At 40.5% G+C, this 27,286-nt stretch overlaps 1 protein-coding gene across 1 annotated transcript in view; it reads left to right on the top strand.

Moving 5' to 3' along the window:
* The first annotated feature begins 3,927 nt into the window (after nucleotides 1-3,927).
* Rasa1 (RAS p21 protein activator 1) overlaps nucleotides 3,928-27,286 on the top strand; it is an 84,381-nt gene continuing 61,022 nt past the window's right edge. Inside the window, exon 1 of the mRNA XM_006993203.4 lies at nucleotides 3,928-4,749. Coding sequence (XP_006993265.2) covers nucleotides 4,196-4,749 — 554 coding nt within the window. The 5' untranslated portion in view covers nucleotides 3,928-4,195. The remainder of the gene's footprint in view (nucleotides 4,750-27,286) is intronic.

Below are 27,286 nucleotides of genomic sequence, written 5' to 3'. Positions count from 1 at the left end.
TGCTTAAGCACAGTCAGGTTCTCAGCTATGCTCAATGACTGAGTCAGGATTAACTTTTTATCTATTTCATATACGGCAGATGCAAAAATAGTTTGGAGTGAATTACATTAATATCTTAGTTGGCAATGAAATGAGAGTAAACATACTTACATTGCAAGCTTTCAATATCTCCTCATGAATGCCTTTTCCTAGGTTTTCATTATTTATCATGAAATACATTTACTAATACTAAATGACCCATTTTTTTTGTAAAATCACAGATTTAATGGATTATTTCACTGAATGCAAAAGCTGTTCTGCCTTCCAGCACCTCTCTCTTTAGTACTCTGTGAATTTAATTAAGACTGTTTACTTCCCTTTGTTAACTGATGTTACAGAAGTCCATACCTAACACTAGTTCCTGCAAAATACTTGTCATTTCCCTCTCCAAACAAGTAATTCAGTGTTTAAATAAAAAGTGTTCTTCAGTTTTTGACTCAGGAAGGTTCAAGAAATTTATCAGGAAATTTAGGGGCTTATCAAAAAAAAAAAAAAAAAAAGACAGAAGCACAACATGAAACAGAAATTAGCAGGAAAAAAAATGAGCCAAGTAGAAAAGGAAAAGAGGCCAAAGACAAAACTAAATGAAGTAGGAACATTAAATACTTCTGGACAAACTAAAAGGTTGTAAAACATAGAAGACAACAGAGATTTAAAAAGTGTAGGGGCTGGAGAGATGGCTCAGCAGTTGAAGGCATTGGCTGCTCTTCCAGAAGTCCTGGGTTCAATTCCCAGCACCCACATAGCAGCTAACAACCCCCTGCAACTCCAGTGTCTGAAGTCCTTTTCTGGCCTCCATGGGAAATGCACAACGCCCTCTTCTGGACTCTGCAGACAATACATACACTTGGTACACACAGGCATGCATGCAGGCAAAACACTCATACACATAAACTGAAATATTTTGAAAGTGAGTAAGCAATAGTGAAAGAACAAAGCACAAATTTGCCTGGCACTGCAAATAGGAATGTATATTATACATTTTACACACACACACACACACAAATTTACAAAGAGATTTACTACTTCCTTCCTGCTAGTATGAAATTTATTTCCAAAGATGTGCAGTGATGTAATGCAGTGTTTATTTATGCTTTTAAGGATGGAGCTCTGTTAAAAGCAGTGAGCATGTCCAGAACTGAGCTAGGGGAAAAGATAGACAATGGACTGTTTCTGTAGCAAAGTCTTCTAGTTACATATACTTAAAAGTAAGTGGGGGAAATAAAGAAGCGTGTGAGAGGTGTTAGTCTGCATTAAATATTGATACATTAAATACTGAATTTTCAGAAATGGAAGAGGTAAGTTTGTGATTAGGGCAGCAAGCCTGCCCTGGATTTTCAGGAAGACAGCATTTGAACACATACTACTAAAGTAGAGGTGTGGACAGACAGCCGGCCAGTGAGTTCAAGGGCCCGAATCTAACCTGGTGGCTGCGATGAGGGCCAGAGCTGGGGAGGAGGGTCTCAACACCACAGGTGTCTAACCCCTGGCTGGGAACACAGTTGGTTTTGTGCTTCGTGCACTCAGCAGTAGGCACAGGTGGGATTTCAGTTTACATTTAACAGGAAAATCTGTTCCAAGGAGGCCACTGTAAGAAGCCGTATTTCATTATTATTTTATTGGTCATGGATCTGCTTCATTTTGTTCTCAATTTGCTAACTGTTTTAGAATAGCACAGACCTTAGCAAACCAATAGCCACACCTGACCCAGCCACCTAATGCATGACACATCGCCTCCTTGATGAGCATATTCTAGTATAGCACAGAAGTTCTCAACAATCACTGTCAGGATTCATTTAAACACAAATAGTGTGGTTTCTGATGCAGAAAGTCTGAGGTGAACAATTCTTACAAGTTATTGGTCAGAGTTCTACCCTGAGTCATAGGTCCCTTCACTAACTAACTCACTTTCCCTTTGCATAAGTGGCAAGCACCACTGTTTAATGAGGTTAGATTGCTGTTACAGAGTATACCGGAATATGCAGACTGATGGTGGAAACGTCCTGCCTGTACTTTGTCATTTCCTTTAATGGTAACCCCACCCCCCTTTTCCCTGGTATTCTAGCTTAGCCTCTTGCCATCCTCAGCACGTTGATTTGGTCAAACTTAATAGAGAAAATATGATCAGTATTCAGCGGCATTCAACATGACACTCTCTCCTGGGAGAACTGAAAAGCTAGTATACATGAATCCTGAAGGACAAATTCCTAATACTGATATTTTAAATAATCAGAATGACCTCTCTACATGAATTCCTATATACTACCCGCTCTCTGTATCAACAAACTATATATTTATGGGTGGCACACTCCTCATATAAAAACATTTAGAAAAAAATTGCACCTGTACTGAATGTGTATAGACTTTTTTTGCTCTTATTTCCCAACAATAACTACATAAAGGACATCTAGGTTACATTAAGTATTGTAAATTACCTAGAGATGACTTAATTCGTATGGGAAAATGTGCACAAAGTATGTAAGATACTAAGCCATAATTATATTTTGGAACTCACCAGGGCCCTGGAACTTATTCTCAGGGAACACCAAAAGACAATACGAACTGTGTGTGTGTGAGTGAACTTATACACACACACACACACACACACACACATAAGGCGGACAAAACCTTTTCTTTGGCTACCTTAAGGGTAACAACGATCTGATGAGTGTAATTTTGGAAAGTTCAGACTTTGATATGTCTTGCAGATTCTTGCATACAAACTAGGACAAAAATACACTGATTTATGTTGTCTGTGGCACTTTTTCTCTTCACACTTCTTGACTCTCTGACATGCAAGCGCGTGAGAGGGACGTTCGGTGAAGGGAACTGAAGTTTACAGTAGTAGACATCTGGCTTTACCTCTGTTTCCACCTTCCCCCGTTTCCCGTGGCTCCTCTCATCGGTGGCTTTCTCGAGTCCCCGGCACTAGGTTTGAATTTTTCTACCGTGCGACACAGTCACACGGCGATTTATAGAGCATGCCACGAAAAGGAATACACTACGAGCACCGCTTTGACCTTTGTTGCCGACGGCCTCGGTGGGTGGCTGAGGCCGTGTTCCTACAAGTTATAAAGTAGGGGGCTGGACTTGACTTCCTGGCACCGTCCTTGCCTTCCCACCGCCTCCTCGTCCGTCCCTCCGGGGTCCCTCGGGGCTGGGGATCAGGGACCTCTTCCCCTCGCCCTGTGAACAAACCAAGCCGGGAAAGGTAGGCTCGCACGGAGAGGCCCTCGGCGTGGAGGGAACCCGCCACGCGTCCCCCCAGCGCTCAGAGGGAAGAGTGTGCCACGCCTCCGGGCGCGCGCCCGCCCGCCTGCTTGCCTGCTCGCCCGCCGCTTCCTGCCCGGGCTGCTCTTCCCTCTCCTCCCTCCAGCCGCGCTCCCGGAAGGCGCCTGCGCAGCAGCAGCAGCAGCAGCCGCCGCCGCCGCCCGCTCCCGGCTCCCCTCCCTTCCTCCCGGGCCCCGCCCTCCTTTCTCTCTCTCTCTTTCCTCTCTCTGTCTCTGTCTCTCTCTCGGGTTTCGCTCCCCGCCCGGTGAGCCAGCCGTCGAGTCGGGTTCCCGGCGCGCCGCCCCCTTCCCTCCGCCCCTCCCACCGCTCGGGTCTCCAGCCGGCCGGAGATGAGGCTGCGGCGGCCGCGGCTCGGGCAGCCCCGGCGGTGGCTGCGGTGGGGGCGGCCGGAACCCGGGCGTTGAGACGCGGCGGCGGCGGCGGCGGCGCTGCCTCGGCCGCTGCAGCAGCGGGCTTCCCTTCCTCTTGAGCGCAGCCAGGAAGTTTGGCGCCCCGTGCATGTGTGCGCGTGAGTGTGGGTGTGCGCGGTGAGGCTCCGGGCAGCGAGCGCTCCTGCAGGCGCTTGGGCTTTGCTGTTTTTTTTCTCTCTCTCTCTTTTTTTTTTGCCCGCGTCGCTTCCCGTAAGGCAGCCGCTGCCCCGCCGCGGAGCTTGCTTGGGCTGTGGCCGGAGGAGGGGGCGCGGCGGCGGCGGCGGCAGCGGCGGCGGCAGCAGCGGCGGCGGCGGGCGCTCTCCTTTTGTTGTTGTTTCCTCTCTGCCTGGAGAGCTGAAGGGGGACGCGCCTGGGTGGGGCGGCTCGCAGCCCGGGCCTGCTGGCCCCCGGGGCTCCCGGGCGCCCGGGGTAGCTCGAGGAGAGCGGGCTTCAACATGATGGCGGCCGAGGCCGGCGGTGAGGAAGGCGGCCCGGCGACCGCGGGGGCCGGAGGCGGCGCGGCCGCGGGCTCCTCCAGCGCCTACCCGGCGGCGTGCCGGGTCAAGTTACCCGCGGCCCTGCCGCCGGTGGCGGCCGCCGCCCCCTGCCCGGGGCTGGCGGACGCCGACCTGGCTGCGGCCCTGGGTGGCGGAACCGGACTGGGGTCCGGGTTCCTGGGGACAGGGCCGGTGGCGGGTGTCCTGGGGGGCGCCGCGCCGGGCGGCGGTGCTGCTGCTGCGGCTGCTGCTGCGGCTGCTGCTGGCGTGGCGGGTGCTGCCGCCGCCGCCGCCGCCGGACCTGCCGGAGATGTTGCTTTCACCAAGGGGACTCTGTCGTTGGCTGCGGAGCCCCTCGGGCCCGGTGGCGGATTCCCTCCTCTGCCGCCGCCGCCTCAGCTGCCCCCTTTGGGCTCCGGCCTGGGCACGGTGGATGAAGGTGACTCCCTGGATGGACCAGAATACGAGGAGGAAGAGGTGGCCATACCGCTGACCGCACCTCCAACTAACCAGTAAGTCGGACGTGCTGCCTGCCTGCCTGCCTCCGGAGGGATTGTGGAAGCTGGCTCCGTGAAAGACGTGGGCCGGGAGGAGCAAACACAGACCGTGCTCCCGCGGCTGTCGTTGGTTTGAAAAGTTTTGAAGTTTCGGGTTCCATGTGTAGGGATTGAATTTGATCAGTCATCTTCCCTACTGGCACTGTCCCGGGCGTCCTCGTGTGTTTTATTGCTCTTCTGGGAAGACGTAAAGTTTTTCAGATGGGAAGCATGGGAAACTGTATCCAGTGAGAACCGGATATGGTTCGGCCCCTTCCTAATTGAGATAGTGTCCGGGATTCAGCAGAACTTGGCACTATGCGCCCATGCTGCCCGCTGAAGCTAGACACTTAGTGAGAACCACGAGTACAGGTTTAAGTGGGTATTGCGTTAATGTAAGTTGGAAATTCATTGGTCAGAATGTTTTGTTTTTGCTGCAGTTGCAAATCCCTGCTTAGTGTCTGCTGGAAGCGTTGTGATTCAGGAAAAAACTAGATCATTTTAGAGAAGCAGGAGAGAATGGAGAGAAGTTCTGTGAGTTACAGGTGTGATTAAGGGACCCCACACTGAACACTAACTTGTTCCTTAAAATTATTTATTAGCATTTGTATTATACTTCTATACCGAGACATTATAAAAACGTTAAAATAAAACAGATTAATACTGCTCTCCGTACGTTGGTATTGATTGATACCATGTTCTGCTTGGAAATTAATTTTGGTAGTTTATTGTGACATAATCCGGGCACATGGCTTTCCCTTTTAAGTTGTCTCCTTGCCGTGTTCTTTTCATAAGTGGAGTGAGTATATATTTGTGAATGTGGGTTGATCTTACTGAGGGGAAAATGTTGAGATGGGAAATAGTAATAATAGACAAAACATGTTTTATGGAGCCTTCAAGTCAGTCATAATTGACCTTTAGAATTTCAACAACATTGGTGAATATTAGGAAAAAAGATTTGGTTCCTATATTGACACTTTCTGGACACTTCAGAAGTTTCTTTCCTTTGGGAGAGTCAGAGAAGCATTTTGTAATAGTAATCCATTCTTTATTCAAGCTGCATTAATGCTCTTAAGTGGGTGTTGTGATTTGGAAAAGCATTGGTCAGAATGCTTTGTGTTTGTTGCATTCACAAATTTCAATTTAGGTCTGTTTTGATACTTCCTAGCAATGGTGAAAGGATGTTATGTTACTTTTATGTTATTCAGCACAAAGTGTAATCTCTCTTTCTAATTTTAATCGAATTTATGTCTGTGTATTGCAGTCTGTCTCGGGAATGTTCTAGAAGTGTTAAAAAAAATTGGAGCATTGTGTGTATACCTTTTTGCTAAAACCATTTGTTTTAATTGTAGTAAAATGCAGTTTTTAATACTGAAAGAATGTGGTTTTGTGCCATTTCTGTAATTGAATTGATTTAGGCATATTTGGAATCTTGGTTTTTTTTTGGCACTTGGAGCTTTGGAAATTGTTATTCTATGAGTGTTTGCATTGTGTATGTGTGTGCACTGTGACAGTATCCCAGTATCCGCTGACAGGCCAGGAGAGGGCATCAGGCTCCCTGGAACTGGAGTTACAGGTGGCTGAGAGCCGCCCTGTGGGCGATGGGAACCAAACACTGCTCCTCTTCAGCAACAGCAATTGCTTCTAACTGCTGAGCCAGCTCTCCAGTCCCAGTATATTATTCTTCAATTATTTCCAGTAGACTCATTTATTTTATTCTTTAAGATGGGCTGTCACTCTAGTGTAGGATGGCTTGGAACTTGCCATGTCGCTCAAGCTGCCCTTGATCTGTGGTGATCCCGTGCAGCCTCAGTGCTGGGATAATGGCTTAAGCCATCATACTCACTTTCTAGGTTCTAATGGGTTTTTACAGAGGAGTTTAAACCTGAGAGCGAAATTGAATGGAAAAATACAGATTATTCTCACACTGAATTTTTAAAACTAAGCATGATTATTTGGGGAAAATTTTGGTTGTGAGAGATCTATTAGTGATTTTCATTATTTTAAAATATATTTAGAAATATAAAATTTGACTGAGCTCATATTCTGAAAAGTCCTCTATACTTCATATATATATATATTTATATATATATTTGTTATTTTTGAGATTGTAACTTAATTACACTTCTCCCTTCTCTTTCCTCTCTCCAAGCCCTCCCACATACGCCTCCCTGACATCCTTCAAATTCATAGCCTCTTCTTCATTGTTACTACATGCATATACATATTTGTATACATGTATATTTCTGAATATAACCTGTTGAGTCATATCTAGCTTTCATAATTTTTTTAGTGCTGTGTATTAAACCCAGGGCTTTACAGTTGTTAGACAAATTCTTTATCACCAAACCATATCCCTAGGCAAATTTTCTAGTATGTTTTTAAAATTTATCACTAATTATGAAAATTCACCCCTTTCTTTCTTTTTAAAAGTAAGATTTCTTCTTCATGACATAATTTAAGTGAGTTGTAGGGAAGCTCAGCTCCATGCTCATGTCAGGAGACTCAGTCCCCTCTTGTCTAGTGCAGCACTCAAGATCGTGGAGGTCAAACGACCCTTTCACAGGGGTCGCCTAAGACCATCACAAAACACAGCTATTTACATTCCATTTATACCAGTAGCAAAATTACAGTTAGGAAGTAGCAACAAAAATAGTTTTATGGTTGGGGGTGACCACACAATAGGAACAGTGTTAGAGGGTCTTAGCATTAGAAAGGTCGAGGACCACTGTACTAATGCTTCCATCATCATCTTTTCAGTTTGATGTGTGTGTGAGTGTGTGAGTATGTGTGTGAGTGTGCTCACGTATGTGAGGATGTTCGTGCTTGTGTGTGTATGGTACAGAATAGGCTGTCAGGTGTTCTTTGTAACTTTTCATCCTTATTTCTTTGAAGCCAGGTCTCTCCCTAAACCTTGAGATCAAATTTATTTTGGCTAGGCTAGTGGCCAGCACATTTACGTATTGTGTTCCAATAAATAAATAGTTCCCTCAAATAACAATATAACTTTCTTATCATAAAAGAAAATTCTGCCTACTAATTCTTTTGGTATAGGGATACCCTTATTAGTAGCTGGTTATTTTATGATTACTTAATGCTTTTTTTTTTTTTTTTTTTTTTTTTTTTTTAAATCAAGATCTCAAGATGTTGCCCAAGTTGAGCATGAATTTTTGGTCTTAAGTAATCATCCTGAATGAGCATCCTGACTAGCTGGGATTATAGGACTGGGCACTTCACTGGCTAAAAAAAACCTATTTTACTTTTTTGTTTATTTACTTATTTGAGATAAGTTTTTGTACTTCAGGCTGGTCTAGGGCTAGAATCCTTCTGTTGCAAGTATTGGGATTGTAGTTGTGCATTACATGCTGAGCTCAAATACTGCTTTAGAACAGGGCTTGTTCAACTTTTTCTACTTTGAACCTTTTTGCCCAGTTTTTACAAAGGTGTCAAACATAAAATAAGCATATAAATCAAACAGTTACTGATAATAAGTCATAAAGAAATGTATTGTCAACAGTTCTTTGATGTATGTATAATTATTAAAGATAAGCAAATTGCAAATTAAAATAGATTTATTTTTATCTAAGGAATTAAATCTTGGCTGAATATTTGATACTGGTTTTATAGTTGTCAATGCTGAGCATGTTTCTAGTGGGAGAGTTAGGGTAGCAGAAAAGGCAAGTACAAATTGCATCCATAAGCATAACATGATGAACTACCTTTCAGCTGTACATACTACAATAGATTTTTTTTAGCTACTGTTGTCTGATATTATACTGCATATCACTGTAGGTTATGGTGCATTGTTTGAATGTGTACTTAGAGGATAGGTGTGGTGCCTTGGAATCACATGCAATGTGTTTTGTTTTGGAGTAAGTTAAAAACAGTTATTGTAAGGTAACAGCTTAATTTTTGTATGTCTTCACACATTCGACAGGATTTGAGGTATTTAGGTGATATGTTGTATTTTTTTAATGAGTTAAAAATGAACATCACGGGGCAAAGAGATGAGGGATTGTTCAGAGAATATTAAAAATGCGTCTATAGAGTGCCGGGTAGTGGTGTCGCATGCCTTTAATCCCAGCACTCGGGAGGCAGAGCCAGGCGGATCTTTGTGAGTTCGAGGCCAGCCTGGTCTACAGAGCGAGATCCAGGAAAGGCGCAAAGCTACACAGAGAAACCCTGTCTCGAAAAACCAAAAAAAAAAAAAAAAAAATTAGTCTATAGAGATATATAGGTAGATATATAGGTAACCTTTAAAGATTCAGAGTGTAGTTGTTGAAGAATTAAAATGCTGCAAGTAAATGGAAGAATGACATTAAAATTTCTTAGCATGATCTTGTTGGAAAGTTTGATGGTTACCTTTTATAGTATGGAGGGATGATCATTGTATTCATGATACAATGGTCATATTAATGACAGGGAACCCTTTTCTCAGAAGCAGACCCTGAGTAGCTTCTTACGTTCACATAATTAGATAATGGTAGATCTGAGATTCTTACACATTTTCAGATATATTTAGATTCAGAAAATATTCATAATTGTTGGCTTCACCTTCTGATTGGGATTACAGGTGGGTACCATCATGCCTGGCTCACAGATGTTCTTACTTAATTTTTATAACTGTACAATGAAAGTTGATGCCACACTAATATGTAATATCGGGAAAACTTGAATGATGGAGAAAACACAGATTATTTCTTATCCAAAATAATTGGGGCAAGTATTTCAAATTTCAATTTGTCAAAATCTGGAATGTATGTGTGTACTTTATCAATTCAACTAGATATCCTGAATTTGAATCCATTTATAATTTTGGTGTTTAGATTAGGGACAATCAATCTGTACTTTGTAATTGGACTTTTTGTTTGGGACTGTTGGCTCCCCAATAATGGCTCCCCAATAAAGTCCCCAACAGAGACTTTTTATTGATTATGAAAGCTCAGCCCATAGCTTAGGTTTGTTTTTAACTAGTTCTTATAACTTAAATGAACCCATTTCTATTAATTTCCTTTCTGCCTTGTGGCTTTATTACCTCCTCTCCATAGTGCCCATCCTGCTCTCTCTGCACCTCATGGCATCTTCACCCTTCTTCCCAGCATCCTCTGTGCCTGGAAATTCCTGCTTAGCTATTGGCCATTCAGCTTTTTATTAAACTAATCAGAGTGACATCTTCAAAGTGTACAAAAAGATTATTCCACAGCAGTACTTTGCTTATTTTTCTTTCTTTGGTCTATGATAGAGAATACACATACACACTTGTGGACTATTTAAAAATTAATAATACCTTAAGGCTAGCTGTCATTGTTCTGGATTGAATTATGTCCCTGCCATTGTTCATCTTGAAGCCCTAATCTGTGGTATGACTGTATTTGCATATATATTAAATGAGTTCATAAATGGCATGGCTCACAAATTTAGCAGGACTGCTGTCTTTTACAAAGAGATGCTGGGGTGCACATGCAGAGGGTAGTTTGTGTCTTGATCCTGAGAAGTTCACCATCTGGAGCAAAGGAGAGAAGCCAGCCTTACTAACACCTTGGTCTTTTCGTTTCCAGCTGCCAGAACAGTGCAACAGCAATTACAGGTGTTCAGGCCACTTACACTGTGTTGTTCTTGCTTGTTGTTGTTTTTCTTTTCTTTTCTTTTTTTTTTTTTTTTTTTTTTTTTTTTTTTTTTACCGTAGCTTGAATTAAACCATGGTTAGTTCTACATACTAAAAACTGAGTAGGATCATTTTTTGGAGTTGATTAAACAAGCATTACTTTGAGAAGAGTTGTCTTTTTATTCCTTTCTCTCATTGTTGGAAAGAAAAGCTTGTGTTGTTTTACCCTTTTTCTTTGTTGTCAGTAACATTTCTCTTTTGGTTATATCTATGTTTACAAGGCACTTTCAGAGTGGTATGCTAGGAGACTCTGTGCTAAAAGATGAAAATATATTTAAATTCATGACTGTTATTGTATGAAAAGAACCTTCACATGATTATGATAGTTACTGAAAATCCTGTGAATGGGGTATTACTGCAGCACATTTTCTGTATTCGGTGTTTATTTTAACATTTGATTAAATTTTTTTTACAGCATTTTTCATCTTCAAGAATTTCATACATGCATACAATGTATTTTACTGCCTTTGACTTTTCCCCTTAGCTACTCCTACATCCACCTTCACCCTCCCTTAACTTCCTGCCCTACCCCCACATACCCCATTGAGTTTGATTTGTGATGCCCGTGTATGCATGAGTGTGAGGCCATCCACGAGCATGGTTGACATACCAGGCACCACACCCGTAAAGAGAACTGACCCTTTCTTCACTAGAAGCTGTCAACTGTCAGTAGTTACTCAGTTAGAGGGGGTACCTCTACCAGAATGTTGACTGGCTTGGCCTTGTGCAGGCACCCACAGCTTCTCTGAGTTCATGAGTGCAGTAGTCTGTCATGTCCAGAGGAGAACCATTTTGCCGCAGTCTTCCTCTGACCTCTGGCTCTTTCCATCATCCCCTATTCTGAGATATTCCCTGAGCCTTGGAGAGATTTGTGATAGAGATGGCTGGTTTATTGCTGAGTACTTCCTAGACACATATTCTCTGCACTTTGAACAGTGAACAGTTGTGAGTTTCTGCATTAACTGCTGTCCACTGCACAAAGAAATTTCTTGAATGACATCTGAGAGTGGGACTTATCTGGGTATGGCTATATATTTTTTTAATTAAAAATTTCCCCCCATTTTTGTGTGGATGTATACATGTATGGGTACACACACCACTGCACATGTATGGATATCAGAGGACAACTTGTGGGAGTTGATTCTCTCCTTCCACCATGTAAGCCCCGGGGAGCAAACTTAGGTCAGCAGGCTTGGTGGCAGGTGTCTTTACTGGCTGAGTCGTCTTACTATCCTCAACCTTACTTTTAGCATCCTCTTTCTCTAGTGCATTGGTCTCAAGCTAAAGAAAAGGACTTAGAAAGTTTCCTCTTAATGCCTGTAGTTTTTGTAGGTGTAACTTACTAGACTGGGCTCATGATCAAGAACCTTGTGTTAACAGAACCATGTCTGTTCTTTGTTCTGTACTATGAGAATACTGATTTTTTTCAGTTTTTAAGTTAACATTTCTTTTGAGGTGATCGAACATTTAACATGACACTAAGAAAGCAGTCACAGAGCCAGGTGTAGCAGTGCACAACTTTAATCCCAGCACTCAGGAGGCAGAGGCAGGCAGTCCCTGAGTTTGAGGCCAGTCTGGTTTATATAGTGACTTCTAGCACAGCCAGAGCTACATAGTGAGACCCTGTAACAAAAAGCAAACCAAAACAACAACAAAAGAGAACAGTCACTCTTTTTACTTCAGTATTATTATTTTTTTCTTTTGGTTCCATACTTTTTGAGAATTAATTTTGGGTTTTTGGAGATTATGATAAAATTATATCACTTTCCCTTTTCTCCCTCCAAACACTCCTATATACCCCCTTGCACTCTTTCAAATCCATGGCCTCTTTTTTTAAATTAATTGTTGTTATATAAATATATATGTATATACATATGTATTTCTAAATACACAAGTGTGTCCTGCTCAATTTGTGTCATGTTAGTTGTATGTATGCTTGCAGGATTGATTGATTGGTGTGGGATAAGCAATTGGTGTGCTCTTCCATTTAGGAAGCTTTATTTTCTCCCACTCAACATTCCATTGTTGTTTGTGTTTTGTGTAGGTTTGAGGACTCTTGGGCTTTCCACATTAGAGTGTTTGTTCTTGTCCTTGTTCAGCTCAGGTTTAGGCAGTTATGCTGGTGAGACTTTATAGGTATAGCTTCTGACATCCCTAGAAGACACAGTCCCACAGCAGAGTCGCTGATGCTCTCTCTGGCTTACAGTTTCTGCCCCCTCTTCAACAGTGTTCCCTGAGCCATAGGTTCAGGAGATGTTTTGTAGATGTACTCATGGGGTCTGGGCTCCACAACTCTGCATTTTGATTGGTTTATGGTTTTCTGTAATGGTCTCTGTTGCAAAGAAAATTTTCTTGATGAGGTGGTGAGAACTACACTTGCCTGTGGGAATAAGAACAAATACTTAGAATATAGTTGGGGATTATGTTGATTTATAAAGTGGTTTTTGTAGGTTCTCCTCTAAGATCCACGACTTCAGTAACCCTAGATAGTTGGCTAGGTTTCGAGTACCAGGCATGATTACTCAGTTGTTGAATGGGTCTTAAGTCCAATTAGAAAGCTGTTGGTTAACCCCATGGTATGCATGCTACTACTGTAGCTTTAGGATTATTGTGCCTTCCTGGTCACTGATGTGGTTCATAGATGTCATAGATGGGTAGGATCTTCGTTGCTTCCCTTCTTTGGAAGCTGTGTGGTGCCTTCTGGTACCATGGAAGCTAATCCTCAGGGAGGAGGCATTTCAGGTCAGTTTCAGCTCAGAGGCCCCTGGACCCTACATCTGAAGTGCAAGATGTCTTCAGCTATAGACACTTAACCTTCTACCTCTGAGGGGCAAACAGAATCAACAGCAATCGTTTGTAATGTTTTGGGAGTTTTTTGGACAACTTTGACCAATAGCTCAAAAGAGGGCTTCTCATACCTACTGTTGAGGTTTTTGTTAGGTCATCTTTAGGACCTGGCACACTGTCAGCCCCGACTAATACACAGACGTTATGTGCATTATAGGCTTTTTTAAAAAGTAGATAGTTAATAGTATGATTCCTTATAACTTTTAAAACATGTGTTATTTTACCCTCGTCCTTCCTCCTCCTGTATTTATCTTGCTACCCCCTCCCTAATCAGAGACACCTACCCCTACTCCCAGTTTCACAGTCAGATCACTTGTACCCAGCTATTCCTCTCTCTCTGCTCCCCAACCTGGCAATGGTCCCTTTTACTTACTTGGTTTTTATAATTACTCTGGATATATACTTATATCTGAATATTTGGCTCTGGGAGCCTCTGGGTGAGAAAAAACATGTGACCTTAACCTTTCTGGATTGCCTTACCCAATATAATCTTTTCTAGTTCTATCCATTTACCTGAAAGTTTATGATTTCATTTTTTCTTTACAGCTACATAGTATTGTATAGCATATCTGTACTATATTTTTCATTATCCCCTTTCAGTTGTAGAACTCGCAGGTTCTTTCCATTTCTTAGTTACTGTGACTAGAGCAGTAGTGAACATGGCTGAGCAGCTATCTCTAGAGTGTGAAGACTAGTCCTTTGAGCATATTCCAAGGAGTTAGCTGGGTCATTTGGTAGATTTATTTTTAGCCTTTTGAGAATTATCCACACTGATTTGCAATGTCTGGCGGTTTGCAATCCCGCCAACAATAATGAGGGTTGCTTTCCCCACATCCCCTCCAGCTTTTGTTGTTAATTGTTTTGCTGATCTTCGCCATTCTGACTGGGGTAAGATGAACTCTCAAAGGTGTTTTAATTTGCATTTCCGTAATTCCTACTAATGATGAACATTTTAAAAGCTATTTCTTAGCTATTCTGTTACCTTCTTTTGAAAATGTTCTGAATTGATCCCAGGCCCAATGTTTGAATGGGTCGTTCATTTTTTGGCTTTTGTTTTTTTGAGTTCTTTATGTATTTTGGATATTAACCCACTCTCAGATGAATAGCTGGGAAAGATTCTCTCACAGTCTGTGGGCTTCCTTGTCATGCAGTTGATTGTTTCATTAGCTGTGCAGAAGCTTTTTGGTTTTATGATGACCCACTTGTTAATTGTTGGCCTTAATTCTTGGGCAGATGGAGTCCTATTCAGGAAAGCCTTTCCTACCCTTGTAGGGTACTGCTTATGTTTTCTTGCAGCTGTTCCAGGGGTTCAGGTTTCACGTTTAGGTCTTTGATTTATTTGGAGTTAGTTTTTGTAGATACGGGTTGTTTTGGATAGTTTTATGTCAACTTGACACAAGCTAAAGTCATCTGAGAGCAGGAACCTCAATTAGGAAAATGGCTCCGTGAGATTGTACTGTAGGCAAGCCTGCAGTGCGTTTTCTTAATTAGTGATTGATGGGGGAGGGCCCAGCCCATTGTGGGTGGTGCCATCACGGTGGTCCTGGTTTCTATGAGTAAGCTATGAGGAACAAGCAAGTAAGCTGCACTCCCCCATGGTCTCTGTATCAGCTTCTGCCTCCAGGTTTCTGTCCTGTTTGAGTTCCTGTCCTGACTTTGTTCCATGATGAGCAGTGCTGTGGAAGTGTAAGCTGAATAGCCCCTTTTCTCCCAACTTGCTTTGGTCATGGTGTTTCACCAGAGCAATAGCAACTCTTAATAAAACACAGGTCTAATTGCATTCTTTGGCACATGGACTTCCAGTTTTCCCAGAACTATTTGTTGAACATGCTTTCTTTTTTCCAGAGTTATGTTTTTGGTGGCCTTGTCAAATGTCAAGGGGCTGAAATTATGTGTGCTCATGTTGGGTTTTGGTTTTGTTCCATTGGTCTACATGTCTCTCTTTGTGCCAGTACTGTGTGTGTATATATACATACATACATACATATACACACACATATACATATACATAAAACATTATTGCTGTGCCTCTGTAATAAGGTCCGGAATTGTAATCATCCCAGCATTATTCTTTTTGCTCAGGATTGTTTTGGCCATTTGGGGTCTTCTGTAGTTCCACATAAATTTTAGGATGCCTTTTTTTTTCTATTTCTGTGAAGAATGAGTTGCAGATTTTAATTGGGATTCCATTGAATCTGTAAATATCTTTTGATTAGATGGTCATTTTCATAATATTAATTCTACTAATTCATGAGCATTGGTTGTCTTTCCATTTTCTAATATCATTCTCATCTCCTTCAGAGGTTTAAAGTTTCATTGTAGAGATCTTCCTTGACTAGGTTTATTCCTAGATATTTTTATTTTCTTTAAGGCTGTTGTGAGTGGTAGTGTGTCCATGGTCTCCTATGTGTTTGTTGTTGATGGATAGAAAAGTCATTGATTTTGTGAGTTGATCTGTATATTGCTACACTGTAAATTTACTTTTTAGTGTCTAGAAGTTTTTTGGTAGAATTTTTGGGATCTCTAATGTATATTATCGTCATCTGTTGTAGAATATATTGGTTACATTTGTTTAATGATGCAAAGAATTGTTGCATTCTTTTTTTGCTTTGTTTTGTTTTTCAAGACAGGGTTTCTTTGTGTAGCTTTGATGCCAGTCCTGGATCTCGGTCTGTAGACCAGGCTGGCCTCCAACTCACAGAGATCCTCCTGGCTCTGATTCTTGAGCGCTGGGATTAAAGGTTTGTGCCGCCGCCTGGCTGTTGCATTCTTTTATGTTGATTTGTTTTAACTCTGTGAAGCTGTGTTACTTTGCCTGTCTAAAACATCTGATGATCTGATAAAGAGCTGAAAGGCCAATAGCAAGGCAGGAGAAAGGATAGGTAGGGCTGGTAGGCAGAGAGAATAGAGGAGAAATCTGGGAGAAGAAGAAGAAAGATGAAGGAAAGAGCAAGAGGGATCAAGGAGGAGGACTTGGGGGTCAGCCACCCAGCCACGGAGTAAGAGTGAAAGTAAGATATACAGAAGTAAGAGAAAGGTAAAAGTCCAGAGGCGAAAGGTAGATGGGATATTTTAAGAAAAGCTGGCTAGGGCCGGTCGGTGGTGGCGCACGCACTCGGGGAGGCAGAGCTAGGCGGATCTCTGTGAGTTCAAGGCCAGCCTGGGCTACCAAATGAGTTCCAGAAAAGGTGCAAAGCTACACAGAGAAACCCTGTCTTGAAAAATAAAAAAAAAAAAAAAAAAAAAAAAAAAGAAAGAAAGAAAAAGAAAAGCTGGCTAGAAACAACCAAGCTAAGACCGGCATTCATTAGTAAGAATAAGCCTCTGTGTGTGATTTATTTGGGAGCTGGGTGACGGGCCTCCAAAAGAGTTAAAAAACAACCAAACAACCAACAATGGTCATCTGTAAATAGGAATACCATGACTTCTTTCTTTACTTGTATCCCTATAATTTCCATTTGTGTGACTTCTTTCTTTATTTGTATCCCTATAATTTCCATTTGTTGCCTTATTGCTCCAGCTAGAACTTTAAACACAATTTTGAAAAGGAATGGATGTAACACAAATCTTAAAAAGTCTTTATTAATAAAAAAAAACCTGGAGCCAGATATTGCAGTGAAAGTTGAAGAAAGATCAGATGAATAGAACAAACCAGCCACAAGTTCTTACCGCTAGGAAATCCTCAGCCCAAGAGAGAGCTACTTCCTGTATACTCACGCCTTATATACCTTTCTGTGCCCTGCCATCTTACTTTCTCTCTCCACCCAGCTACATCACTTCCTCCTTCTTCCCAGCTCTATCACTTCCTGTCTGTCTGTACAGACCTCCAGACCTCTATGGTTAATTAGTGCTGGGATTAAAGGCATGTGCCACCACACGTGGTTCTGTTCCCAGTGTGGTCTTGAACTCAGGGAACCAGGTGTATCTCTGCCTCCTGAACGCTAGGATTAAAGGCGTGTGCTACCACTGCCTGACCTCTATGTTTAATATAGTGACTGCTTTTTCCTCTGATTCCCCAGGCAAGGTTTATTTGTTAGAGCACAAATGAAATATCACACCCCCCCTTTTTGTCTAAAATAAAAAAATTATAACTAATATAAGAAAAACTATATACAATAAGTACAATAACTATATACAGTGTATACAGGCAATAAATATATCAACAATGTCTAGTCCATTTGCACTTGAAAAATTCAGAGAAAATATTCCATATCTATCCTATTTTGGAGAGTCCAAAATGTTCATAATTCACTTTCTTTCCTAACTTGTATTACCAACCCAAAATTATGTTTTGATGTCTTTCAAACTTAACACACTTCACACCTCTTTAGTGAGCCTCTTTTCTGAATTGGTTAACAAGGAAAACTATACTTATCTAATCTTCAACTCCCTCAGAGACCTGAGAAGGAAATAATATTACCTAGTTAAACAGGAAGCGCAAACAAGCAACTTCCAAAAAATGTGAGTATTGACAGAAACAACTGTCTGCCTGGACAGTCTCCCGAGATTTCTCTGCAATGTTGGGGCATCCATCTTTGGTCTACAGGCTTAGCATATCTGACAGACTCATCTGTGAAGTAGGATTTCTAACGAACTTTCTTACTTTGTCTTGACAAGGATCGGCAGTTCTTTCTTTTGTGTACTGCTTGTCCATTTTGGATGGCATACTGTCAGCAGTTGAAGAACGGCTATTTTCTTGCCCAATGTCTAACTTTTGCCACAATGAAAGTAAACTCCATATGGAGTTTCTTCAATGCCCATCATCTTCTCTGAAGTATATTCATGCTGCCAGGAGCAGGCCTGTCTCATAGCCATTAAAAAAAGAAAGAAAATCTATGTTATTAAAGCATCTGAAATGCCATATTCTGCAGATCTCTGAAGTGTTTGAAGATGACCTGTCTAAAATATATTTCTGCTTGACCTTGAAAACATACCTAATATGACTACAAGTTTGATTGTAATGACTAACTACTAACTTTCATTTCTTTATATCCTAATTAGTTGGTAATAACTTTCAAGGACTAGAAAATTGCACTGCATTGTTAAATGAATTGTATAAGTACAATACCTTTATCAAGATTAGAAATATATGTACAGTATTTTCTAACAAAATCAATCTCAAATTTGTATCCATATACATAATTTGTATATAATGTACAAAAATACAATCCAATGTAAAATATTTGAAATTAGTAGTTGTCTTTTTAAAGTAGATTCAATAATCTACCGTTTTTATCTTATGTCCATATTCTCTCTTTTTTCAGAGTAGATTCAGTAATCTACCCTTATCCATCATTTCTATATCTTTTTTTTTCAGAGTAGATTCAATAATCTTTTTTATCTTATGTATTCTCTTTTTTTCCCAAACAAGAACCCTAAATCTAATCTCCTTTGTTTAGCCTTTTTCCTGACCATTAACAATAACAATTTGTAACCAACCATTCCAAACAATGACAATTATCCATAACCCATTGAAAGACCAAAAACCACCCACCCTACCTCTTGGGAATGGGGGCATCATGTTCTTAAAATTACTTCCTGCTGTCTGGGGGTGATGACATCTTTAGGGGATCCTAAAAAGAAAATTAAGAATTGTGGTCAAGTCCTGACTGGAGTAGTCTGTGAGACTGCATTGTCTGAGCCAGTTGCCTTAAAGCATTGGAACATCTGGAGACCTCTCAGGGTGTCTTCCTTGATCAAACCATATTGGCTTGGAAGCAATCCATAGGTTCTCATCTTCTGTGAAAAGAAAAGCAGAACCTTTTTTCCAAAGCATTGTGTCCTTAGACACAAATTTTGAAGTCAGGATACCTTTAAAATATATATATTGGCCTAACTCAGCAGCCTTTACAGTCAGATGTCTTTCTGCAGTTAAAAATCCCAAAGGCAATATAATCCAGACTCTATGTAATTTCTATCTTTATGTGTCTTATTTTTTAAAACTATTTCTTTATATAATTGTCTATCATCCTTTTCCTCTCTTCCAAGCCTTCATGCATTTTTATACATAATGTAAACCATTTAGAGGTTTATTTCATCCAAATCTGTCTTTTTGTGAATCTGTTGCTTTAAACTGCAGCATGGACTGAAATGGCAGCCTTGGCTGCTGGCTCCACACACCTCAGTTTCCCAACATGGTATGGGTAATTCACTGCCAGCTCTGGGAACCGTGCTCCCCGCAGACTCTGGGAGGCAGTGTAGTGTGTCTGTGCCTCTATCAAGGAGCATGTAGCTCAGAAACTTTTTTTTTCTTTTCTTTTTCTTTTTTTGGTCTGTATTCGCAAAAGCTAAATCTACCATGCAGTGCACGGCACGGCTTGGAGACACCTCTGTGTACCGCAGTGGGAATCTGCCATCCTGTATGTCAAGCCCACATGCTGCAAACCTGCCATGCTGTAGCTCATGGCTTGCCTGAGAGGCACAACTAGGAAGCTGCTCTTGGCTCCATTTTAGAACCCTTTTTAAAAATTCTCTCAGGTTGTAGGTGGAAACTCCTTGCTCCATGTTGGGCAGTCAAATGTAGTCGGAAATTTCTCTGGTCTTACCTTGCCCAGCAGTCCAGACAAATCTCTCCTAACCTGTGGTCCTGCAGCTGCTCAGACCCAAGTAAACACAGAGAGGCTCAATATATTATTTATAAACTATATGGCCTGTGGCTTTCACTGCTTGCCAGCTAGCTAGCTCTTTCATCTTTTTTTTTACATTATCCTATTTTCTTTATTTTTTCTTTTTCTTCTTTTTTATTATTATTAAGAGATTTTTCTATTCATTTTACATACCAACCACAGATTCCCCTCTCCTCCCTCCTCCTGCTCTTTCATCTGAAATCAACCCATTTCTATAAATCTATGTTGCCATGTGGCTGTGGTGTTACCCATGTGCTGACATCTTGATGCTCCTTTGGCAGTGGGCTTGAGTCTCTCTGCCTCTGCCTTTCTTCTTTCCCGTCTCTCTCCTTGGATTTCCTGCCTGCCTCTAAGCTGCCTTGCCATAGGCCAAAGCATCTTATTTATTAACCAATGGGAACAACATATATTCACAGCAAACATAAAGACATCCCACAGCAAATGGAGATGGACATCCTGTCTAAGAATAAGTGGTATTGTTTCAAACTTTTTCTGTATTTAGGATTATATTGGCCCTAGGCTTCCCATATTTGTATAGCTTTTATTATATTGATGTATGTTCTCTCTAGTCCTACCTTCTCTAGGACTTTTATATGGCATATTGGATTTTGTCAGAGACCTTTTCTGCATCTATTGAGATGATATGTGAGTTTTGTCTTTATGTCCATTTATGTGGTTTATTATATTTTTTGACTTGTATATGTTGAACCATCTCTGTATTAGGGATAAAAGCCAATTTTGTCATGGTGTATATGTGTATTCTGTTTGCAGGTATTTTATTGGGCATTTTTGAGTCTATGTTCATAAGGGATATTGGCTTGCAGATTCCCCCCCCCCTTTGTGTGTGTGTGTGTGTGTGTGTGTGTGTGTGTGTATGTGTGTGTGTATGTATGTGTGTGTTTACATGGTTTTGACACTGGTTTCCTAGAAAAAGATTGGAAATGTACCTGCTGCTGCTGCTTTTCTTTTTTTCCTTTCTCTTTTTTTTTAGTTTATTCGAGACAGAGTTTCTCTGTGTAGTCTTGGTGGCTGTCCTGGATCTTACTCTGTAGACCAGGCTGGCCTCGAACTCACAGAGATCCTCCTGGCTCTGCCTCCCAGAGTGCTGGGATTAAAGGCATGCGCCACCACCGCCCGGTCCTTTTCCTTTTTAAATAGTTTAAGAAGCAAGAAGGATTGGATTGGCTGTGGATCTTCTTTAAATGTCTGGTTGAGTTCTGCTATGAATCTGTGTAGTCATGGATCATCATCATCATTAATATTGTGATGGAAGGCTTTTTATTACTATTTGAATCTCTTCATTGTATGAGTCTGTTTACTTGTTGACTTCTTGATCCAATTTTATGGTTTGGTTGAATCTATTATTCTTACATGTTTAACAGCTTAATGGAGTACAGGTACAGGGTTTTCAAGTATTTATAATATTCTGAATTTCTTAGGTTTCTTTGTAATGTTTTTCTGTTACTATGTGATTTTTTTAATTTGGAGCCAAAGGGCTGTCAATCTTTATTTTCTCAACAAACCTTGTCTTAGATTCATTTATTTTTTGTATTGTTTGCTTTGTTACTAGTTCATTAATTTTTATTATTTCTTGCCATGTACTGGGTTTGCATTTGGTTGATTTTGTGTCTCCAAATTTTTGAGTTGTACCATTAAGTCATTTATTTGTGCTCTTTCTGATTTCTTCTTTTATGTAGGATTATAATTTTCTCTCAAAGGAGTGCTTTCCATATGTCCTAGAAGTTTTGTTGTGTTGTGTTTTCATTTTTATTTAGTTCCAAGAAGTTTTTTAATTTATTTCTTAATGTCTTAATGACATGTTCATCTTTCATTAAAAAACTTTAATCTCCGCAAGTTTGTGTATTTACTAGAGATTTTTTAGTGTGTGTTGCCAATTTTGTTTTATTACATTTTCTCAGAGAACATTCATGGAGTTAATTTAGTCTTCTTGAAGTTGTAAGGATTTGCCTTGTCTCCTAGGGTATGATCTGTTATAGAGAAGCTTCCCTGTGCTGCTGAGGAGAATGCATGTTCTTCAGTGTTTGCGTGGAATAGTTTGTAGGTATCAGTTAAATCCATTTGCTATGATGCCATCTGTTTAAATGTCACCATAATTTTTGTCCAGATGACCTGTCTTGGATAAAGTGAGCGATTGAAATCACCTGTTATTAATAAATTGATGTTAATGTATGTCTTTAAATCTTTTAGAACACTTTCCTTCCATGTGTGGATGTGTGAGAAATTGAGTGTCCCAGAGTTTGGTGTATGCATGTTTAGGATAGTAATGTCTTGCCTAATTGTTATTTTGATTAGAATACAGTGTTCCCCTTTTCTCTCTCTGATTGGGTTTAATATGAAGTCTATTTGTCAGATACTAGGATAGAAATATCTGTATGTTTCCTGGTCCCATTTGATTGGAGTACTTTTGTTCATTCTTTATTCTAATTTGGGGCCTATTTTAAAGCTAAGTTGTGTTTCTTGTAGACAACAAACAGGTAGATTTTGTTTTTTGGTCCATTCAGTCAACCTGTGTCTTTTGTTTGGAGAATTGAGGTCATTGCTATTTACAGTTATTGAAACGTGTGTGTGAATTGTGGTCATCCTATTGTTGGTTTTTACTGGTAGCATTTTCTCACTGTTATTTTGTGTTTTCATAATTATAGCTTTGTACTTCTTTCCACATTCTCTAGGCTGTGCGCATTCCTCTCTTCAGTTCCAAATATTGCCGTCTGTATTTCCTCCAAGTTTGGTTTGTTTGATATAAAGTGTTTTAGGTTGATTGTTTGTATTGTGGAACATTTTTCTTTGTTCTTTAATTGTGGTGGAGGATACTTATGGGGTGTATTAGTCTGGTCTGACCATCATAGTCTTGTAGGACTTGGAATGCATTGCTCTAGGTTCTTCTGGCTTTCAAAGTTTCCATTGAGAAATCATCTGTTATTATGATGAGTTTTCCTTTATGTGTATTTTTTGTTTTTTTCTCTTGCAGCCTTCAAGAGAAAAAACTAAGTATGCATAACTTTCTTTGTTATGCATACTTAGTGTTTTAACTATGGTATACAGTAGTGATTTTCTTTTATGGTTTTGCCTGTTTGTGTTCTATGTGCATCTTTTTTTTCCTGAATATTTTTTTTTTTATGATTTTATTGAAGGTTATGGTCTGTGCCATTAGCTTGGGATTTTTCTCATTCATCTATACCTGTAATTTGAAAATTTGGTCTTTTCATGGTGTCCTGTATTTCCTCTATATTTCTTTCCTGTTTGTTAGTCTTTTTTTCTTTTTCTTTCATATTCCTTATTTATTTGGTGTAGATCCTCTCCTCTCCTGATATTTTGTCTTCTACATGATCTGTTCTACTTGTTGGTATTTCCTTTGAGTTTTAATTTTTAAATTTTTTTTTCTAAAATCAGTTAAGTTTTTTTTAATCAAGAAAATACAATAAATGTGATATAATTTATTTTAGTTGGAACTTTGAGAAGGATTGCAGGATAGCAGAAAAACGAAGCCCTGAAGAGGCAGTTCATCCTGCATGCCCAGAGTGAGCTACTGAGGGCATTGGCATCTGAGTACACACACAGCACAGTGCTGCAAGGATGGCCACAGCACTGTCTGTGAGCACACAAACACAAATGTGTGTGTAGAAAATGAGTAAAAGGAGAGACAAGTGCACTTCACAAATCTATAAACTTTTTTAGAAAGGACATACTGTATATAACATATATAAAAAGTACTTTTAGTTAATAAAAAAGACATCTCAGTCCAGACTTTGGGTAATGCTTTTGGAGTCTACCCAGACATCTCTTAAAAAATAGTATTATTTATATAATAGTAAATATACATTATTTAGATGATAAGAGGACAGTAAGTATTCCCCATATAACATACGTGCATCACTTCCTTGCAGGGACAGCTTAGAAGAATAAGGATGGCCCTGATCCCCACTTTGTGATATTTGTACCCATTCTTGACTATGAGGACCTAAACTGCTACATTTTGCATGAAATGTTACTTGTACTTGACTCCTTCAAGCCTCCATTAATCATCCTTTGAGTTTTCTAGTTGGATCTCTCTTTCTTTGGTATTTTTTGAGGCAGAGTTTCTTTGTGTAGCCTTGACTGTCCTGGCACTCACTTTATAGACTAGGCTAGCTTCAAACTCTGGTGGACCCTCCTGCTTGCCTCTGCCTTCTGAGTGTTGAGAGTAAGGGTTTTGGGTTTTTCAATCCCATCTTCATTTCAGCTCGAGCATTCTTCATTGTCTATTGAATTCTGTTCTCATGTCTTACAGACTTTTGTTATTTCCACCATATTCTCCTTAAGTTCTTTCTCCTAATTTCAATGAGCTGTCTCCCTCCCTCCCTCCCTCCCATGTGTTTAAGCTTCTTGAAATTTTTTGATGAAGTTTATGATTTTTCTTTAAAATTCTGTGTCCTATGGTTCATCTAGGTCAGTAGTTCTCAACCTGTGAGTCACAACCCCCTTGGGGTGTTGGGTCACATGTCAGACGGATATCCTGCATATCAGATATTTGCATTGTGCTTCATAACAGTAGCAAAAATTACAGTTAAGTAGCAACAAAAATAATCCTATGGTTGGGGTCTCCATAACATGAGGAACTGTGTTAAAGGGTTGCAGATCAGGAAGGCAGAGAACCACTGATCTAGGCAGTTCTCTTTGGTAAACATTTCTACAGGACTGCCACAAGACACCCCAAGACCATGTTCTCAACACAAAGGAGATTTATTTACCCCAGAGGGACACAGGTCAGGGAATAAGAGACAAAGACAGGAGATAGAGGACAAAAGAGAAGGGGGAAAGGAGCATGGGAGAAGGGAAGGGATGTTTGGTGGGGATTGGGGGAGGTGGGGCAAAGGACTGCCCCTGGATAGAGATGAGACAGACATGGCTCATACGAAAATGGCAGTTTATAAAGGGGAAAGAAGAAACCCTGTGTTGGGATGGGTGTTTAATTTGATTGGGCATGTTAATTAGGGATCCAAAGGGTGCTTTTGGTTGCTGGATTTTAATACTTTGATAGCTGGACCTTGGTAGCCATCTTCAGGAGGAGGAAGTGGCTAAATAAGGGAATAGACCTTGGTGTCTAGCTTTAGGAATGTAATCTAATGGTTTTTTAGCAAGCAGAGGCAATGTGGGAGAAAGGCAAGGCCTGCCAGAGCCTTGTTTGTCATGCTCAGGCTGGCTAGACTCCCTTCAACTGGTAGTTTTTAGAGAGGAAATACTGGCTTGATCTTTCATATTGTTCCTGTTTTGGGGAGGAGATCTGGGCATGTGAACTTCTTTTATTAGTTCTAAGTCTGATAAGGACAGAGCAGGTTGGGGAGAGAGGATGTATGCATGCGTCGGGGATTGAACTTGACCTAGAGGTTGAAATGCTTGGGTGGAATGAAGTTAGATAGACAGAGGGGACTGGGCTGGTGTGCAGGATGTGTATTCTGATCTAAGCCTGGACTGTGGTAGTAGATCTGTCTGGGTAGAAAGGTTGGGTATTGTGTGGAAGTGGACTGTGAATTGGGGAGTTGGCAGGGCCAGTCCTGGTGAAGTCTAGAACTTTGGTTTTGAGCAGGCACAGGTGGTCATACTAGGCTCAGGCGATCTGGGAGCTAGATCTGGCAGGGTGCATGGAGGAAGGAGTCAGAGTGAATCTCCAGGCTAGACCCTCGAGAAGGATGTGCAAGATTTGCCTTGTTTTGCAGCAGTAATATTTTGTATAACTCAAGTACAGTATCAGAGCAAGAAACTAGTATCCACTTACTTGGGTTTCATTAGCTGTGTATATTATGTGTATTTGGTGCTGTGCAGTTTTGTCACATATGGAAATATATGAAAATATCACCATTCTAGAAGTAGAGAATAGTTTTGTCAAAACAGGTTGCCTTTTGTTATACTTCTGTGACTAACTTCTCCCCGCTTCTCATATTTTTTCCTAGCTCCCAACTACTTCCTGCTTTCCATTTTTTCATTTAAAGGAGGTTATATAAATGGAAGCCTAATATGTTACTTTTTGATATTGGTATTTGTCACTTAGCAAAATACTGTCCAGCTTCAGCTATGTGGTTGTATAGACTGGTACTTTGTTCCTTTTCCATTGCTCAATAGTATTGATGTTATGTGGTATTCACACATGATGTAAATGTACCTGAGTAGCCAGTCATTCGTGAACATTTGAGTCCTTTTAGTTTAGGCTGCCGTGAAAAAAGCTGCTGCAAACATTAATGTGTATGTTTTTATGGGAATATAAATCCCTTATATTGGATAAATATGCATGAGTGCAGTTGTTGGGTTGTATGGTAGTTGCGTGTTTGCTTTTGTGAAAGCTGCCTTCTGTTTTCTCACCTTTCTATAGTCTTCCTGTCTTATTCCCCTGCAACAGGGTGTCTCATGGAACCTGGAGTCAGGATGGCAGCCAGCAAGCCCAAGTGGTCCTTCTCTCTCTGCCCCTCACAGTGTGGGGCTATGAATGCTCAGTCATCCCTGGCTGCTATTAGGACTTATGGGATCTGAACTAAAGGCCTCTCTTGCTTGCACAGCAAGTGTCTTACCACTGAGCCTCTTCAGCTTCTGCTTTATCTTTTTTATAATCCCACTAGTAATATACAAATAATTCTTTCTCCCTACCTCTACCAGTATGTGGTGTCACTGTTTGTTAATTTTAGCCTTTCTAATAAATGTGAATATGGTAACTCATTAGGACTTTAATTAACTTTTTCCTAATAACTAACAATGTTAAATCTTTTCATGAGCATATTTGCTGCCTGTATATCCTCCCTGTTGAATTACTTCTCTCTTCCTATCTTTTGCCTTCTGCCTCTTTCCAATGTTTTTTAAATTTTTTTTTAAAAAACTCCATTTTTAAAAGTTACTTGTCTAGTTATTTCATGTGTGTGTATGTTTAGGTCCCATGATGCACATGTAAAGGTCAGAAGACAACCCAACTGGGAGTTTGTTCTCCCTTTTTATGCTGTGGGTCCTGGGGATCACACTCAGATTGTCAGATTTGGTGGCAGATGCCTTTACCTGCTGAGCAATCTTGATGGCCATTTTTTAAAAAATTGTTTTTAAGTCTAGAATTTTTTTATTGTTAAGTTTCAGTAGTTCTGTATGTATTCCAAATATCAGTCATTCATTTTTTGTCTATATGGTTTGCAAAGATCTTCTCTCAGTCTGTAGCTTGTCTTTGCCTCTTCTCAATGGGATCCCTTGAAGAACAAGCACTTTTCTTATCCATGCTAATTTATTTTCTGAAAATCTGGGTATGTAGTGATACTCCTTTTTATTCCTCATGTCGGTAATTTGTATATTTCCCTTTGTTAATCTTGCTAAGTGTCAGTTTTATTGATATGAAAGAATTTAGTCA

This window comes from Peromyscus maniculatus, chromosome 15 (assembly GCF_049852395.1).
Source record: "Peromyscus maniculatus bairdii isolate BWxNUB_F1_BW_parent chromosome 15, HU_Pman_BW_mat_3.1, whole genome shotgun sequence".
NCBI classification, from domain to species: domain Eukaryota; kingdom Metazoa; phylum Chordata; class Mammalia; order Rodentia; family Cricetidae; genus Peromyscus; species Peromyscus maniculatus.
This window is presented reverse-complemented; position numbering and strand designations above follow the sequence as displayed.